The sequence below is a fragment of the Stomoxys calcitrans genome, chromosome 3, assembly GCF_963082655.1.
Source record: "Stomoxys calcitrans chromosome 3, idStoCalc2.1, whole genome shotgun sequence".
NCBI classification, from domain to species: domain Eukaryota; kingdom Metazoa; phylum Arthropoda; class Insecta; order Diptera; family Muscidae; genus Stomoxys; species Stomoxys calcitrans.
In genome coordinates, this window is record NC_081554.1 from 123,330,885 (window position 1) to 123,347,613 (window position 16,729).

Genomic DNA, 16,729 nt, shown 5'->3' on the forward strand with positions numbered 1-16,729 from the left:
AAATGACACTTTATTGCAATATTTCTCAAAATCGTACGAACATATACATAGGGGCTAAATCTAAATCTGGACCGATTTCGAGCAAGCTTCGTAGATATTATAAAAGTCGTCGATGAAAGCGTTTTATACAGGTTTGGGAAGACGGGTCAATAAATGAGCTTGCAGTGGCGCTAGGAGTCAAAATCGTGGGATATATATATATATATATATATATATATATATATATATATATATATATATATATATATATATATATATATATATATATATATATGAGAGCTATATTTAAGTCTGCTATTTATATATATATATATGAGAGCTATATTTAAGTCTGAACCGATTTCTATGAAATTCTTCAGTAATTTCGATAGTCATAAGAAAATGCTTCCAGTCAAATTTCGAGGCAATCGGTTAGCAAATAAACATTTAATTGCATTATTGCAACAGATATATTGGAGCTATATCTCAATCTAAAACGAATTTTTCCCAATTTCAACAGACTTCGTCTCTAGGCCGAAAACCATGGCTGTACCAAATTTGAAGAAGATCAGATGAAAAATGCGACTTGTAGTTTGTACAAAAAATATACGGGGACAGACGGACAGACAGGCGGACATAGCTAAATCGAATCAGAAAGTGATTCTGAGTCGACCGGTATACTTATCAATGGGTCTATCTCTCTTCCTTCTTTTGTTCACTAAGTTATAATACCCTGTACCACAAAAGTGGTGGAGGGTATAAATATGGACGAACATTGAGGCGCCAGCACTGGAGTTTTCATAGAGATCCTTGACAATTTTCTCAGGATGAGCTGGATCTATTCGATGTATTCTAGAGGGTGATGTAGGGAATGTTGGATATCAAGTAACGGTTCTGATTGGCTTCAACTTTGTCAGCCCAATCTTGGTTTCTCTTTTATATCAACCATGGACAATGCTATAGCTATACTAAACTCCCGTTTTAGGTAATCAACGTCATGAATTTCACATTAGATCAATAAAAACATGGTTGAGTCACGGATCAGCAATTCAGCTTGTGGAAGAAACTAAATATCTGGAAAAACACGAAGAAAGATAAAAATGGACCCTACCATATAAACCGATCATGGATCTTGACTTCTTGAGTTTCTAGAGGGCACAATTCTTATTGGAATGAAATTTTGCTTGACATGTTTTGTTATGATATCCAACAACTGTGCCAAGTATGGTTCAAATCGGTCCATAACCTGATATAGCTGCCATATAAACCGATCTTGGGTCTTGACTTCATGACCTTCTAGAGGGCGCAATTCTTATCCGATTGGAATGCAATTTCGCCCGACGTGTTTCGCTATGACTTCTGACAACTGCGCTTAGTTAGGCTCAAATCGGTCAATAACCTAATATAGCTGCCATATAAACCGATCTTGAATCTTTACTTATCAATGGGTCTATCTCGACTTATCTATGGGTCTTCTTGAGCCACTAGAGGGCGCAATTCTTATCCGATTTGAATAAAATTTTGCTCGAAATATTTTGTTATGATATCCAACAACTGTGCCAAGTATGGTTCAAATCGGTCCATAACCTGATATAGCTATCATATAAACCGATCTGGGGACTTGACTTCTTGAGCTTCTAGAGGGCGCAATTCCTATCCGATTTGGCTTTCAACAACTGTGCCATATAAGGTTCAAATCCGTTCATACCTGATATAGCTGCCATAAAAACCGATCTGGGATCTTGACTTCTTGAGCCTCTAGAGGTCGCAATTATTATCCGATTTGCCTGAAATTTTGTACGACGGATCCCTTCATGACCATCAACTTACGTGTTTATTATGGTCTGAATCTGTCTATAGCCTGATACAGCTCTCATTTAAATCGGTTTCTATATTTTACTACTTGGCTGAGATTTTACACAGGTCTCCAACATATAATTTAATTGTGGTCCAAGCCGGACCATATCTTGATATCGCTCTGCTATTTTTTGCCTAAGAAGAGATGCCGAGAAAAGAACTCGACAAATGCGATCCATGGTGGAGGGTATATAAGATTCGTCCCGGCCCGAATCAGACCACTAACTTCATCTGAACAGAAAGTACTAAATTGTACCAAAATGTACCAATTTTTAAAAGAACATTTAGTCACCCATCATAAATTTCTTAGTTGAACCTACTAGTCAAATTTCAGACCTCAAGCTCCATCAGAAAAGAAAGTACAACATGGTACAAAAATGTACGAAATTTAAATAGATCATTTAATCAACCATCATTTATTTCATAGTTATTTCGACTATAAGGAAAGTAGCAAATAATACCAATTTTGGTACCAAAATGTTCGAATTGTGAATAGATCATTTAGTTACCCATCACATATTTCCTAATTGTACCTACGTGCCAAATTTCAGACCTCTAGCTCCATCTGTAAAGAAAGTCCCAAATGGTACCGGTTTCGGTACTTAACGTACGTACGTGCACCAGATATCTTTTGAGTAAAATTTTGAAATTCTACCTCAATCCATCCTTTTTGGTACTTTTAAGTACCTAAACGTACGAATATCACCAAGTCCGGCCTTATCCCGTGCCCATGGCCCAAGTCCAACATTCGTGCAAAATTTCATGATTCTAGCCTTAGCCGTTTGGGCTAGGCGATGATCAGTCTATTAGTCAGTCACGCAACTCTTTTATGTATAGCGATATTTATTGGACTTGGTCAAATTTGCGTATTAGCATTATGTATCCTAAAAAAGTTTTATGGCGTTAGGACACGCTTTGGATTCCTTATAATATATGTCAGAAAAGAGTGGTATGTCTACGGTTATGGTTCAGTAGAAAAAAAGGCGTCATTAGGTTCGTGATTAGGGGGAAACTTTCAATACAGCACCAACCATTTTTTGGAAAGGGTGTGTATGATTATTTCGATAATTATGCCCATATATGTCATACATTGGCCACTTATTGTCTATATGTTAGGGCTGTATTCAACTTATTCCGGAAGCTTATCATATTCGGTGCTGGCTGTGCTTTTCTAAACCGGTGTCGAAGAGGCGAAAGGCAGATAAAGTGATGCCAGGGTATGCTCCACCCTGTCTCATCACTGTTGCATCCGACGTTGACATCTATCTGGAAAATACATAAATCAAATTTTTATGACAAATAACGCAGGTCCTCGGCCGAGTACCAGTGTTAGCATAGAATAGTTGATAGTTGATATGGTTCAGTCCATAAACTTTGTTCTGGGTCGTCCATGGCTCCTGAATTAAGGCAATTTGAATGTTGCCCTTGCTGATTTTCTCCATCAGAGCGTAAGTAGCTTTCTCGCTCCGGTGGAGGTTTATTTAGCTATAAAAAAATACTTGTCAAAAGTTATTTGCAAATCAATTAAATCAAATCGCCAAACCATGGTTGCTACGGACTTTATGGTTTTATGACTTTTCACTGAAACATAGCCGTAGATATATTGAAACATTGTCCTGACGTCGAAATCGTATAATTTAACCATGAATCGTCTTAAAAACGAACAACGCTTGCAAATTATTGAATTTTATTATCAAAATGCGTGCTCTGTTAAGAAAGGTCATCGCGCGCTTCTTCCATTCAGCGACGAGCCTCATTTTTGGCTCAAGATCAGCCAGAAGCATTGCAAGAGCTACCAATGCATCCAGAAAAAGTCACATTTTGGTGCGGTTTATGGGCTGGTGGCATCATTGAGCCGTACTTCTTCAAAGATGATGCGAATCGTAACATAACGGCGATTTAACGCCTTTAGACTATTTTTTGTGGGCCTATGTTAAAGCTCATATCTATACAGATTCAAGTTCAAGTGACGCATTGGAAGGCAACATTGAAGGATTAACTCGTGAGATACCGCCCAAAATTTCGGAAAGATATTTGCATGATATAATCTTCAAACATTAAATTATATGGACCATTCTATCTATTCATATAAAGATTTTATGTATTTTTCTGAATTTTTTTTTTTTTTTTTTTTTTTTGAAAAACTTTCCTATCGCTCTTAAAAAATCACCCTTTTTTTAAAATACATCCTCTCCAGTTCCGAAGCGTTCAGTTTTTATACGCACGAAAAGGTGCGTTGGGCTTAGCTCTACACGAGCAACGTCTACGTGTCAGAGTTATTACTTCTCCATTAACTGACGCGATTGATAAGGCTAAGCTGTGATGTTTGCTGAATTCTTCCTTGCCGGAAAGCGATACACCACTCCCAACGATTGAGAGCGTATCGATGCCTTAGATATTTTTCGAACACGTGGAGTCAAAAGGGTTCTTGCGAATCTCGATGTAAATAAATCCCCGATGGTATTTCGACACTTGGTTTGTGCAAATGTTCTACGACGCTTGCCCCTCCACTATGCAACCTTTTCAAACTTGCTTATCACGCGGGAGTCTTCCTAGCGAACGTTCAGGCGATACCTAAAAAGGGTGAGGAGCTGCTCCGCGCTTTCCAGGATTATGGGGAGCATGGTCAACCACCATATTGTGATGTATTTAGAGTACACTGGCCATCTTAGTGACCGACAATATGGGTTCCGCAGAAATCGCTCCATGGGCGACCTGATGGTGTTTCTGTCGGAACGATGGAGTCGATCTATACACCAGTTTGGTGAGAGTAAGGTCGTGTTACTTGATATATCCAAAGCATTTGATAGGGTCTGGCACGGTGCACTCCTATCAAAGCTTGTCGGATTTGGTGTCGGTAATGATTTCGCCTGCTTTATATCGAGCTTTCTAGAGAATCGTACTATTCTAGTTATTGTAGAAAGGTTCTCTTCTGATGAATACAAATTAATCGCAGGTGTACCACAAGAATCTGATCTTTCTCTCTCCCTTTTTCTTATTTTCATTGACGATCTACTGAGTAAGACTTCGAATCCAATCTAATTATTTGCGGATGACAGTAATCTCTGTCATTCATATTCATTCGAACATAGGCCGATTCTTCATGAGATTGGAGACAGGAGGCGTATTATGGATGATACACTCCGTCTAGACTTGCTGACCATTTCTGAATGGGGTTGAGTGAACAAATTGCAATTTTTGCCCATGAACTTTCCACTAAGGAACAGGAGCAAACTTCTCACATATCAACGAGTGCAGTCCGATTCAAGTTTAAGCTCAATGATAAGGGGCCTCCTTTTTATAGCCGGGTCCGAACGGCGTGCCGCAGTGCGACACCTTTTTGGAGAGAAGTTTTGCATAGCATAGTACCTCACAAATGTTGCCAGCATTAGGAGAGGAAAACCACCAGTGAAAATTTTTTCTGATGGTCTCACCAGGATTCTAACCCAGGCGTTCAGCATCATAGGATGACATGCTAACCTTTGCGCTGCGGTGGCCTCCGTTTAGTGACTGAACAGATTAGATTTTAATGCACACAAGACGCAGTGCTGTTTGTTGTTTCACAAACGATTCGCTGTTCCTTTACAATCGCCAATAACTATCGACGGTATGGATATTATAAAATATGAGAATACAATGTGATGCCCTTTGGGCACAACATGTATTCGAAGTATCGTAAGAAGCATCCAAGGGCTTGGGATTTCTTAAGCGGTGCAAGAACTACTTCACTTCATCTGATCTTCCTAATATCTACACTACCTACATCAGGCCGACGATGAAATTCAACTCGCACGTATGGCCCGTAGCTACGAAGGCCCGTAGCTACGAAGGTATCCTGGGAGCTACTCGACCGTGTCCAGAGGAGGGCGATAATATTGATAGGGGACAGTACGATATCCAACTCTTTTGTTCCACTTGAACACCGTCACAACGTGGGTTGCGTGGCACTGTTCTGTCGTTACTTTCAGGATGTTCGTCAGAAATACGAGACTCTCCAAGAATTAACACCGTTTGTGATTAATTGACTAGTTGACCGAACATTGCCCAACAGAGATAACTCCTTTTTCGCCCGAACTGTTCGTATGTGGAATCGACTTTCGGCAAATATTTTTCCATCGACTACGATAATTACTACTCCCTCTTTCCCCCTCCCATTCCTAACTTTCTTCCCTCCAACATATGTAATGCATTTGCATATTTAGGGATCACCCCCGGCGTGTGGATAGAAAGGGAGAGAAATAGTCACACAAAAATCCACTTACAATATGAAAGTAAAGCCGAAGGGGCTTAAGGACAAAAATACAATAACATACTCGTTAGGGCTTGGAATAATGTAAAAATTCGTGCGTTTATCCATCCATCCATCCATCCTAAAGACGGCCATAGGTCAATTTGCTGCTGATCCTAAGTCGTTTTGGACAAATTGTTGCATATCTTTCCAGGGCTCCACTTTAATGTTTCACTTGTTGAAATCTAAAAATTAGTTTTCATAGATGTTTCCACCATCAATTTCGTTGCACACATTTGTGATCAATAAACACCAGTGCTTTGGGAGATGCAAGCAATTAGGTTTTTTTTTATATTTCTATTTGAATCAGCCAAATGTATGAGCAGCTAAGGCTATTAAAGTATAAAACGATAATTGAATTTGTAACGCATATGACCATAGATGACTTCCATTCGTCATTAGCTAATCAAACATGTCATCATTGCATTGCACCAATGGAACACAAAGAACTCCATCTATTCGCTCATGGTGAAATATGTAACAACAGTGCTGTGAAAGCTAAATGATCGCATATGGTAGTGCATGTGGAGCTTGGTCGATGATCATAGGGTTTTCAAGTCAACTTTACAGATAAAACGATTAATTTCAGTCAGGAAACACACTTTTTTTCACTAATTAAATCCAGATGTGTGTTGTGGAAGGAGATGCTACTATAGTTTATTATTTCTTTCTTATTTTTCAATTTTTAGAACTATCCAAAAGAGGATCAAATACCATTCCCAGGCATATTAGCGGGATGGCGTGAAGATCTGCAGGGTAAGCAGAGACGTGATTCTCTGACTTTGGAGCGTGATGTTTTTGTTACTACAAATTATGGCCAGGTTCAGGGCTTCAAAGTGTACATGTATGATAATCCAGATCCAAAATCATTTTATCGTCCCTACCATTCGACTGTGGACCGCAGTATGGGAGAATGCTCCGTATTCTTAGGCATTCCGTATGCCATGCCACCCACATTTGAAGGCCGCTTTAAACCACCACGCCTACATAGAGGTTTTCAGTTACTGCAAGCTGTAGATTTCGGCCCAGCATGTCCTCAGCCTGTACGTTATACAGGAGCTACAAAAGGCATAATGGATATGGATGAGGATTGCTTGTATTTGAATATATTCTCACCCAAGGTTAGTTAAACGAAAATTAAAAAACATTTTGTATGTGTATAAGTTCACCTTTTTTTCAGACTGGCGCTGGAGTGGCTCAAAAATACCCGGTCATGGTTCACATTCATGGTGGTGAATTTATTCGCGGTGCCTCAAATCTTTTCCAAGGTCACATTTTGGCTTCATTCTATGGGGTTGTGGTGGTAACGTTGAATTACCGCCTAGGAGCATTGGGCTTTCTTTCAACGGGCGATGAAAACTCTCCTGGAAACTATGGTATTCTTGATCAAGCTATGGCATTGAAGTGGGTTTACGATAACATTGAGTTTTTCAATGGCGATCGTGATTCGATTACATTGTTTGGACCCGGTGCAGGGGCAGCCTCAGCAGGTCTGTTAATGGTAGCTCCGCAAACCCGGCATATTGTGCGTAGAGTTATAGCTCAATCTGGGTCAGCCTTAGCTGACTGGGCCTTAATACAAGATAAGTATAGAGCTCAAAACACCAGTCGAGTTTTAGGTCAACTTCTGGGTTGTTCCCTGGAGTCTTCATGGAAATTGATAAATTGTTTAAGAACAGGACGCAGCTTCTACGAACTGGGTAATGCTGAGTTTCCTCCAGAGGTCGGCACGTTTCCTTGGGGTCCTGTATTGGATCACAATTTCACAGTTCCCGGTGATGATTGGTACGATGGATGGCGTGAGAAGGATTGGCGTTTTCTACATGAAACTCCCTTAAATTTAGTTCGCCAGGGAAAATTCAACAAAGATCTGCAATATATGACCGGCGTCACTACACAAGAAGCTGCCTTCTTCATATCCCAAAATGAATCATTGGCCCCTCTTTATGAAATCGACAGTAAATTTTTTGAGCAAAAGATCCGTGAGCATGTTTTTCGTTACAACTACACTTTGAATCCCAATGGCGTATACGAAGCCATTAAATACATGTACACCTATTGGCCGGATCCCAACAATAGCTCCTTGATACGAGATCAATATATCAATATGTTATCAGATTTCTACTACCGAGCGCCAGTTGATCAAATGGTCAAACTCTTGCTGGAACAAAAAGTTCCGGTATATATGTATGTATTGAACACAACAGTTGAGGCTCTTAAGTTACCGCAGTGGCGCAAATATCCACATGACATAGAACACTACTTCCTAACTGGAGCTCCATTTATGGATGTGGAGTTCTTTCCCAAAAATGCCCATTTGGAAAGAAATATGTGGACGGACAACGATCGTAATATGAGTCATTTCTTTTTGCAAACCTTTTCAAATTTTGCCAGATATGGGTAAGTTTTTGCAATAGAAACTTCATATAAACTTGGCTGTGTACGTTTGTATGTGTCTTTCTTTTTTTGTAGAAATCCCACACCTCAGCAGGTTTTGGGCATGCATTATGAACGTTCTTATCAAGGAGAAATTCGATACTTAAATATCAATACCACCTATAATTCTTCGATTCTACTAAATTATCGCCAAACGGAGAGTGCTTTTTGGACCCAGTATCTGCCTACAGTTATTGGAGTTTTTGTACCGACATATCCACCTACCACGGAATATTGGTGGGAACCTAAGGAGCCCCTACAAATTGCCTTCTGGAGCATGTCTGTGGCCTGTCTCTTTCTCATTGTTCTTGTCGTTATATGTTGCATTATGTGGAGGAATGCCAAACGGTAAATATGAAAATTTAAAAAAATAAGAGAAAATTATATCAACGTCAATTAATATTGTTGATTAAAAAAAAAAACGTCAAAAGCATTTAACATTGTTGCTGTTGAAGCCACACCTGCATGTGGTGGTGGCGATCCTCATCAAGCTCTAATAGGAATGCTAGCTCGTTCCGGGGTATACGACCGATCGCCGCGGGAACACGATGGCCGTTGGTTATATTGAGCATCATAGGCACTCAGTATTTGGCCAGAGCCGGTGCAACCCAGGCTCTCATTGAGACTCTCCACTGGATACCGCTGATTGTCCGCGATTGCCGTTGCAGCTACTCCGTATGAAGCATTCCACTATCCGCAACCTGTGAACGCGCCCGGTAGCTCCCAGCTAAGCTTCTCGTGATAAGAAAGAACGCCACACAGATTGTAGCCTAAAGTTCTAGCTGTACTTTTCCATGGTTGAATTTGTTAATCACTGAAACAAATAATTAATTAACTACAATTTTTGAATGCTAAAATTTTATTTGTTCCATACGATGGTTTCTATGTAAGTTTCTGGCCTAGGGTTCATTGGTGCAATCTGACATTTCCAATGGAGAGTTCGATATTTTCTAGCATAATCGTACTCAGAACGTTTTGACGTACGACAATCGTTTGTGTTGTTTACAGAAACTGTGGAAAGTGGAATTAATTCGTGAATATTTTCCTATGACCATTTTTCACAACTTTCGACGTATTTAATCATGATATGGCGGATATGGCGAAAAGCACCTTCCTTCAGCACTGTAACAAGCTGTTTAAATGAATTCAGTCGTGCCGACGCTCGCTTAAAGTCGTATTCCGTCGTCCAAAAACGGCCGTTGTACCAGAGAACATTCATGCCGTGCGTGCAAGATTGTCATGTGACATACCGTGAGATAGAGGCATCCTTGGGCATTTCTTCCGCCAGCATACATTCGATATTTTTCGTTGGATTCCCCACAATTTAAAAATCTCTCAAAAAAAGACTAGTGTCTATTTATGAGAAGAAATGTTGATAAAATACGTTCACGGTGCTTCAAAGATCGTCACAGTTGGCGAATCGTAAATCTATGCGTGTGAGCCCAGAAGAGAATAGCAGTCGACTGTGTGGGTCTTCGAGACGAGCAAAATCCACCGAAATTTGTTCGTGGAAGAAGCACTTGGCAGCAAATGGTTGACTGCTCCTTCCGCAAAACTGGTCATGAGGCGACTGTTCCGCTTGAGCAACGATCAATTCTGAGTGGTACACCACAATTTGATTGCCTGAAGGCAGGGGAAAATTCGATAAATAAACAAGAGAAGACGAATCATTGTTCACCATGACAATGCGAGCTCTCACACATCGGCTCAAACCAACGCTTTTTGGAATGGCTAAAACGTCGAATTCATTCGTACAGCCCTGACTTGACCCCAATGACTTCTTTTTATTCCCACAAAAAATCTGTGGGCAATGATTTTTGTCGCCAGAAAATGCTGTTCAAGCGTTCAGAGCATTTTTTGGGGCTATCTCAGTCGAAGTAGAAAAAGTGCTTTGAGAATTGATTTGAACGCATGCAACATGGAGACTACTTTGAAAAACTGTAAAACCACTTTTGATGATGATGATGCAGCCCCCGTGTTCTAATAGAAGAATTATTTGTATGCTATCGCAACAAATGAGTTTTTCGGTTTACCGGTTACCATACGCTTAATATTTAAACTTTAAGATAAAATAACACTCCTAATTTCGAATTATGGCAAGAGCATCCAAACATTTTCAGATTTCGTAACCCTTCGGTAGAGGCTTCAGTCTGTCGCTGACTGTGGTATCACAAAGGCACAAATTGTTGAAATGTGTTCGTATATATCCTTGCATTTGTAAATTTTTTCAAGTGTTCAGTCTTAGGCCCTTTTTCTCTATATTTCAATGCCATGTATCATCAATATTTCGGTTTTCCCTCTGCGTCATTCATCATTAGACTCGGATTAATAAGTCCTTTTGGTTGGAGCATCCTTTTCATTCTTATAACTAGTAGATAGCCACAAAACACAAAATGTTTTTTTTTGTTGAAACTCATACTCTCCATTTTCCCCCTTTTGATCCCAATAAGCGAAATACGAAATATTATGACGAATGGTTAACGATAACACGTGCCACCACAGCGTCCAAAATTGGAAAAGTGTATCCATTGAGGGTTCTACGTCTTAGAATAGTTAATAGAATTACTTCCTAGTTCGTTGTTGTTGTAACCTCATTTACATGTGGAGATGGTGATCCTCGTTAAGCTCTTATAGGCGAGCAAGCAACATCATGACTATTGGTTATTTAAGGGCGGCAATATTTCGTCTTATCGTATCGAGCATCATAGGCCTCTCACTGAGACTCTTCGCTCTATACCGCTGATTGTCTGTGACTGTCCATTGGCTCCTTCTACCTCAAAAATATTCTATCCAGCCAGATTACTGTTACAAGTATTTTCACCCTAAGCCGTATATAATTATTTTCTGAAAAATTCACTGTATCTGTGACTAGAGTGGAGGATGTTTTGAATCATATAAATGCGCTGTTAGTATGTATTGCCACCGCAATTGATACGGTGTTATGCTCAGCCCACCGATATGAGTTGCGATCTTATAAATATTTATACATTCATTGTTATGTTTCGTTTACCATCGCTTTTAACATCGTCTTTGTCCATGGAGGTGTTATGAGTTAAAGTAAGACGGGAATAAAAACACCGCATCAACGACACATATTTACAACGACGAGGAAGCTCATTTACTTTAACAAAAATATATTTTAATATTACTAATATCTAATTTCGTTCCTGAAAACTAATTTGTATCAGTTTTAAATATTTTCTTAACCTTTTTTATTATAAAAAGTAAACTACGATGTTTACCTCGTTTTTGCAATAACTCATCATATTTATAGCAATTTAAACTCGGGCGTCGCTCGTTTGCTTCATGCATCGCAAAATCATTTGTGCTTTTATACCCTCCACCATAGGATGGGGTTATACTAACTTCGCCTTCCGCTTGTAACACATAGAAATATTCGTCTAAGTCCCCACAAAGAATATATATTCTTGATCATCATAACATTTTAAGTCGATCTAGCCATGTCCGTCAGTCTGTGGAAAGCACGCTAACTTTCGATGAAGTAAAGATAGGCTCTTGAAATTTGGCACAAATACTACCTATTAGAGAAGTTAAACTAATCTAATATTTTAAAAAGGGCAAAAGTTCAGGGTTTCAACCGCGTGTCATGGGTATATACTGCAGTTGTCAGACCTATAATGCTATATGGTGTTGTGGTCTGGTGGACGGCGCTTAAAAAGTCCACCCACTGTTCAATACTCAACCGGATCCAAAGGATGGGTTGTTTGTGCATCACAACCGCACTGAGGACGACACCATCTGATGCACTGAATTTAACGCTGCACCTAAGGCCTCCAAACATTGTGGCGCGAAAAATTGATCCGACGACTGCTGCGAGGCTAAGGGAGTTTTCTCTTTGGTCAAGTGGCGCCTACGGATACTATGTTATCCTTGATACAATATCCGAAGTTCCAGGCATAAAAAATTCTGTACCACTATTGCTAAAAGAACCGATTGGAACTACGATACCCTGTTAATAGAAGTTACATAGACTTCTACACGGATTGTTCTAAACTAGACAACCAGATGGACTTTGGGATGTACTCTGAAGAACAACAACTGGTCATATCGAGAAGGTTAGGTTGAAAAGAGGGCTCGAATATTAATCCGCCCATGCCACTATGGACATACACCTAAGCCAAAAATCGGCTTAAAAATGAAAATCTTAGTTAGAAGTTCGGTGCTTCTTACAAAATCCTTGTTTGTTTACGTTTTGTGTCCCCACGTAGGTATCGGTGTCTTTGAGCCGCGAAAGCCGTGCAATGACATGAGCAATGATTCAACGTCTCATCATCTTCCGCTCATGCCCTACACATGCTATTGCTTGCCACACCGATTTTGCACAAGTGAGCTCGTAGTCCTATATGTCCCGTTATGATAGCAAAAGCTATACTGACCTCCTTCTTACTTCCTTTCAGTAATAGCCTCGTCCTCTGCTTGTCGTTCGACGCCCAAGCACTTAACTCGGACTGGATTAACCCGAAAGGCTTCGGATTACCCAAATTTATTGATGGCAGTCCTCTGACATTCAGGGCCAAATCGTCTGCCCTTTCATTTCTCCTTACCCCTTCATGGCCCGGCAACCAAACAATGCGGATTGTGCCATCGTCAGAGAAGGCGCTAAATCTCTACACTGCAAGACTGTTCGTGACTTTACCGCCCTGATTATTATTGCCCTTATGGCCGCTTTACTGTCCGTGAAGATGTTCACAATCGTACCACTCCACCTCACGCTTTCCGTGATCGCTCGGATCTGCGAAAGGCAGATAAAGTGATGCCAGGTATGCTCCACCGTCTCCCTGTCTCATCACTGTTGCATCCGACGTTGACAACTCTGGAAAAAATACACAATTTAAATTTTTGTGTCAAATAACGCAGGTTCTCGGTCGAGTACCAGTGTATGCATAGAATAATCGTTAGTTGTATGGTTCAGTCCAGAAGCTTTGTTCCGGTTGGTTCATAGCTCCTGAATTAAGGCAATATGAATCTCGCCCTTGCTGATTTTCTCCATCCGAGTGTGAGTAGCTCCCTCGCCCCGGTGGAGGTTTATATGGATGACTTCAATCATTGGCCCTCCATTAGTTGGGCATGTTTGGAGTGGTTATGGTCTAATTGTCTGTTCCCCGTTCTTTAAGCAGCATTGAGTTTCCCGTCACTACACTGCCTGATATTTTAATATTAGGACCTTTGCCTATCCTAGTCTTCCGAATCTTGAGAAATTCGGTAATGGTCGTTAGGATGTATTAAGCCTACCGTCCCTGCACTGCCTGATGTTCTGATATTAGGATCTTTGCCTACACTAGTCTTCCAAATCTTGAGTACATGGGCTTCTTGGGGAGTAGGTCATGGTCTCATCGTCTGCTCCCTGTGCGTTAGGCGGCATTGAGTTCTCTGTCACTGCAATGCCTGATGTTTCAGCATTAGGATTTTTATCCATCCTAGTCTTTCTAATCTCGAGAAAGTCGTTGATGGTTCCCTCGTCGTGTCCCTGGTCTTTAGGCTGTGTTGGGTGTCTCTCCCCTGCACTGTCCTATGTTTTAGTATTAGGATCTTTGGTTATCCTAGTCTTCCCAATATTGAGAGAGTCGGTGATTGCCTCGTCGTCGGCCCCCAGTCCGTTAGACGTTATCAAGTGTCCCGCCTCTGCGCCACCTGATGGCTTAATATGGGGATATTTGCCTATGCTTGTCTTCCCAATCTTGAAAAAGACAGCCATGGCCCCGTAGTACGACATGCCTTTAGTCTTAGCCAAAGTTACCACGAAGACTTGATCAATGGAGACAAGGAGACTTTCTTCCTGTGAACATTCCAAAAGTGTGTGGCCAAATTTAGACTCTAGAAGAGGTCTACCGCTTTGCTGTCACTCACTAGAACAGACGTCTCAGTCATTGTGTGCGTTCTCATTTCTTTGAGAACTTGTCTGATTTAGCGGATGTGAACATTCGCAAGTTTTTGGACTTTTTAAAGCGATCCGAAGGTTCAACGGTAGGAACTAGAAGGGATCTTCCTTCTCATGTGCCTGTGGTATCACAATGGACGAAAACGTCTAAATGAGTCTGATGGCAGACTGTTACTTTACTCAAACCTAACATACTTGCCAAATATGGTCTGATTCGGTTCATAAGCTAATATAGCTCCAATAGTATAGCAATTCTTATACATTTCCTTTGTTTTCCTATAAAGAGATACCGGGTAAGGAACTTGATTAATGCGATTTATTGTAGAGGGTATTGTAGAGATATAAGATTCAAGCCGACCGAACATAGCACGCTTTTGCTTGTTCTACATGTTGTTTGCATTGATTAGATTTGAACGGTGCCCCGCAAATGCAAGTATGTTTGCAGTGATATTCACCCCGTTTCTGCTACAAAATCTGATGGGAAATTCTGCTTGTAGTAGAATTTGTAGTCCAGTAGTAAACAACTTTGACGATAGAAAAAGTTTAAGAACAAAAACCAAGAGAGTTGATTTAAACTAGCCGTTATTAGGCTTTGCCACCGAAATGGATGGACACATTTTTACAGTGCCATCTTGTTTGTGCAAACAACAACACAAAGTGCACTATTACATATGAACTAACATTAACATTACATTACATTACAAAGAAACGAAATGTAAATGATACTCCATTGATTTTTTTTTAATTGTTTAGACAATCCGATCGTTATTATGACGAAGATATTTTCATCAATCCCGATGGTACCGAATACGATCACGAATCCCGCACAACAGGTGTTGATAACACAAATTTAGCAGCAAATCATCAAGTGATAAGGTCCCGTGATAATCTCTACGAATATCGGGATTCTCCATCTTCAAAAACGTTAGCTAGCAAAGCTCTTACTGACACCACATCGATAAGATCGCCTAGCTCATTAGCTACAACTCAAAAAACAGGCGGTAGTCAGTCATCCTTAAAGTCGGCCATATCTCTAAAGGAATCGAACGGAGGTGGAACACTGCCCACATACTCACGTCCACCACGTAGCGAAACAATTTCGGCGCCGCAATCTGCACGTGTTATAGCAAACGGTGCAGCTGTAGCCTCTTTGAATCACCCCAAATCGATGGAGGAGAAACGTCTATTGCAACAACGTGAACCCGTTCCATTGTCATCAACACCCATGCCAACAGATTATGTAACAAAGCCCTCCACAAAACCGGCCGTCATAAGCCGCAGTACTACACCAACCCCAAGTGCTCGAACAACAACAACTACAGCAACCCTAAGCTCGGGAGTCAGTGTTCAGCCCTTGATTGGCTTGTCAAAATCCCAATCGCGTACCCAGGTTATAGAGGGAATACCGCAAACATCAGTATAAGAAACTGCTCTCTAAATATTACAATAGCACAAGCAATATCCCCCATTTAAGATATTGCTTATGTTACTGTTACATTTAGAGAGTTATCCTGTATGTCAAATATCGAAAATAGTTTATTTAAACAATTACTTAATCATCAAGGCATTGTTTTAATCAAACTAAACATCGATAATCAATAGTATTAGGATTTGATTGGCCAGGCTCATTGGCTCAAAACGACTTCTTTATAAGAACTAAATATTCAAAAATTTACGGCAAAAATTAAAACAAACAAATATTTCGATAAAATTTAAAATTTGTATAATTAAATTAATTTTTTAACGAATCCATTCATTTGTGCCTTAAATATAAGAAAAAAAAATTAATTTCAGAATTGAAACGAAAATTAATAAATGTTGGAGAGATGGAAACTTCGTACCTTTGACTGTTGCATTTGTATCACTCTCATCACATTCTATTTTAATGATACAGATTTAAGTCGACTTTCACAACGATCATTGCCATGAGATGGGATAGAAAAAGTTATCAATAAATTTTGTATTTGGATATCAGTACAAGTAAAAACTAAAAATTATATTTTAAAGTGAAATAATTTATTTATCATAAGCCAATGAAACCATTTTCTGGCCAAATCGTTTCTGAGCCACTGTGCTATGTGCCGAATTGAATAGTTTTTTATTTAATGTAATTTAAAGAAAATATTCATGCCCGACATTTATGTACATTAATATATAATGACAATATACATATAGCGATTAAGAGTAGTAAATAGTTTTTTGCGATCGTTTATTGTAAAAATGTATACAAAAATGTTTTATTTTTTTTTAGTTCTTTTTAAAAATTGAGA

General features: G+C 39.8%; 1 protein-coding gene across 5 annotated transcripts in view; it reads left to right on the forward strand.

The window, feature by feature from the left end:
- Nucleotides 1-16,273, forward strand: part of LOC106090684 (neuroligin-like protein glit-1) — a 48,359-nt gene extending 32,086 nt beyond the window's left edge. For all 5 annotated transcript variants that reach the window (XM_059364607.1, XM_059364604.1, XM_059364605.1 and 2 more), the window contains exons 4-7: nt 6,814-7,245; nt 7,305-8,524; nt 8,597-8,908; nt 15,213-16,273. In XM_059364607.1, the coding sequence (XP_059220590.1) occupies nt 6,814-7,245; nt 7,305-8,524; nt 8,597-8,908; nt 15,213-15,882 (2,634 nt within the window). In that variant the 3' untranslated portion in view covers nt 15,883-16,273. The remainder of the gene's footprint in view (nt 1-6,813; nt 7,246-7,304; nt 8,525-8,596; nt 8,909-15,212) is intronic.
- Nucleotides 16,274-16,729: the final 456 nt, after the last annotated feature.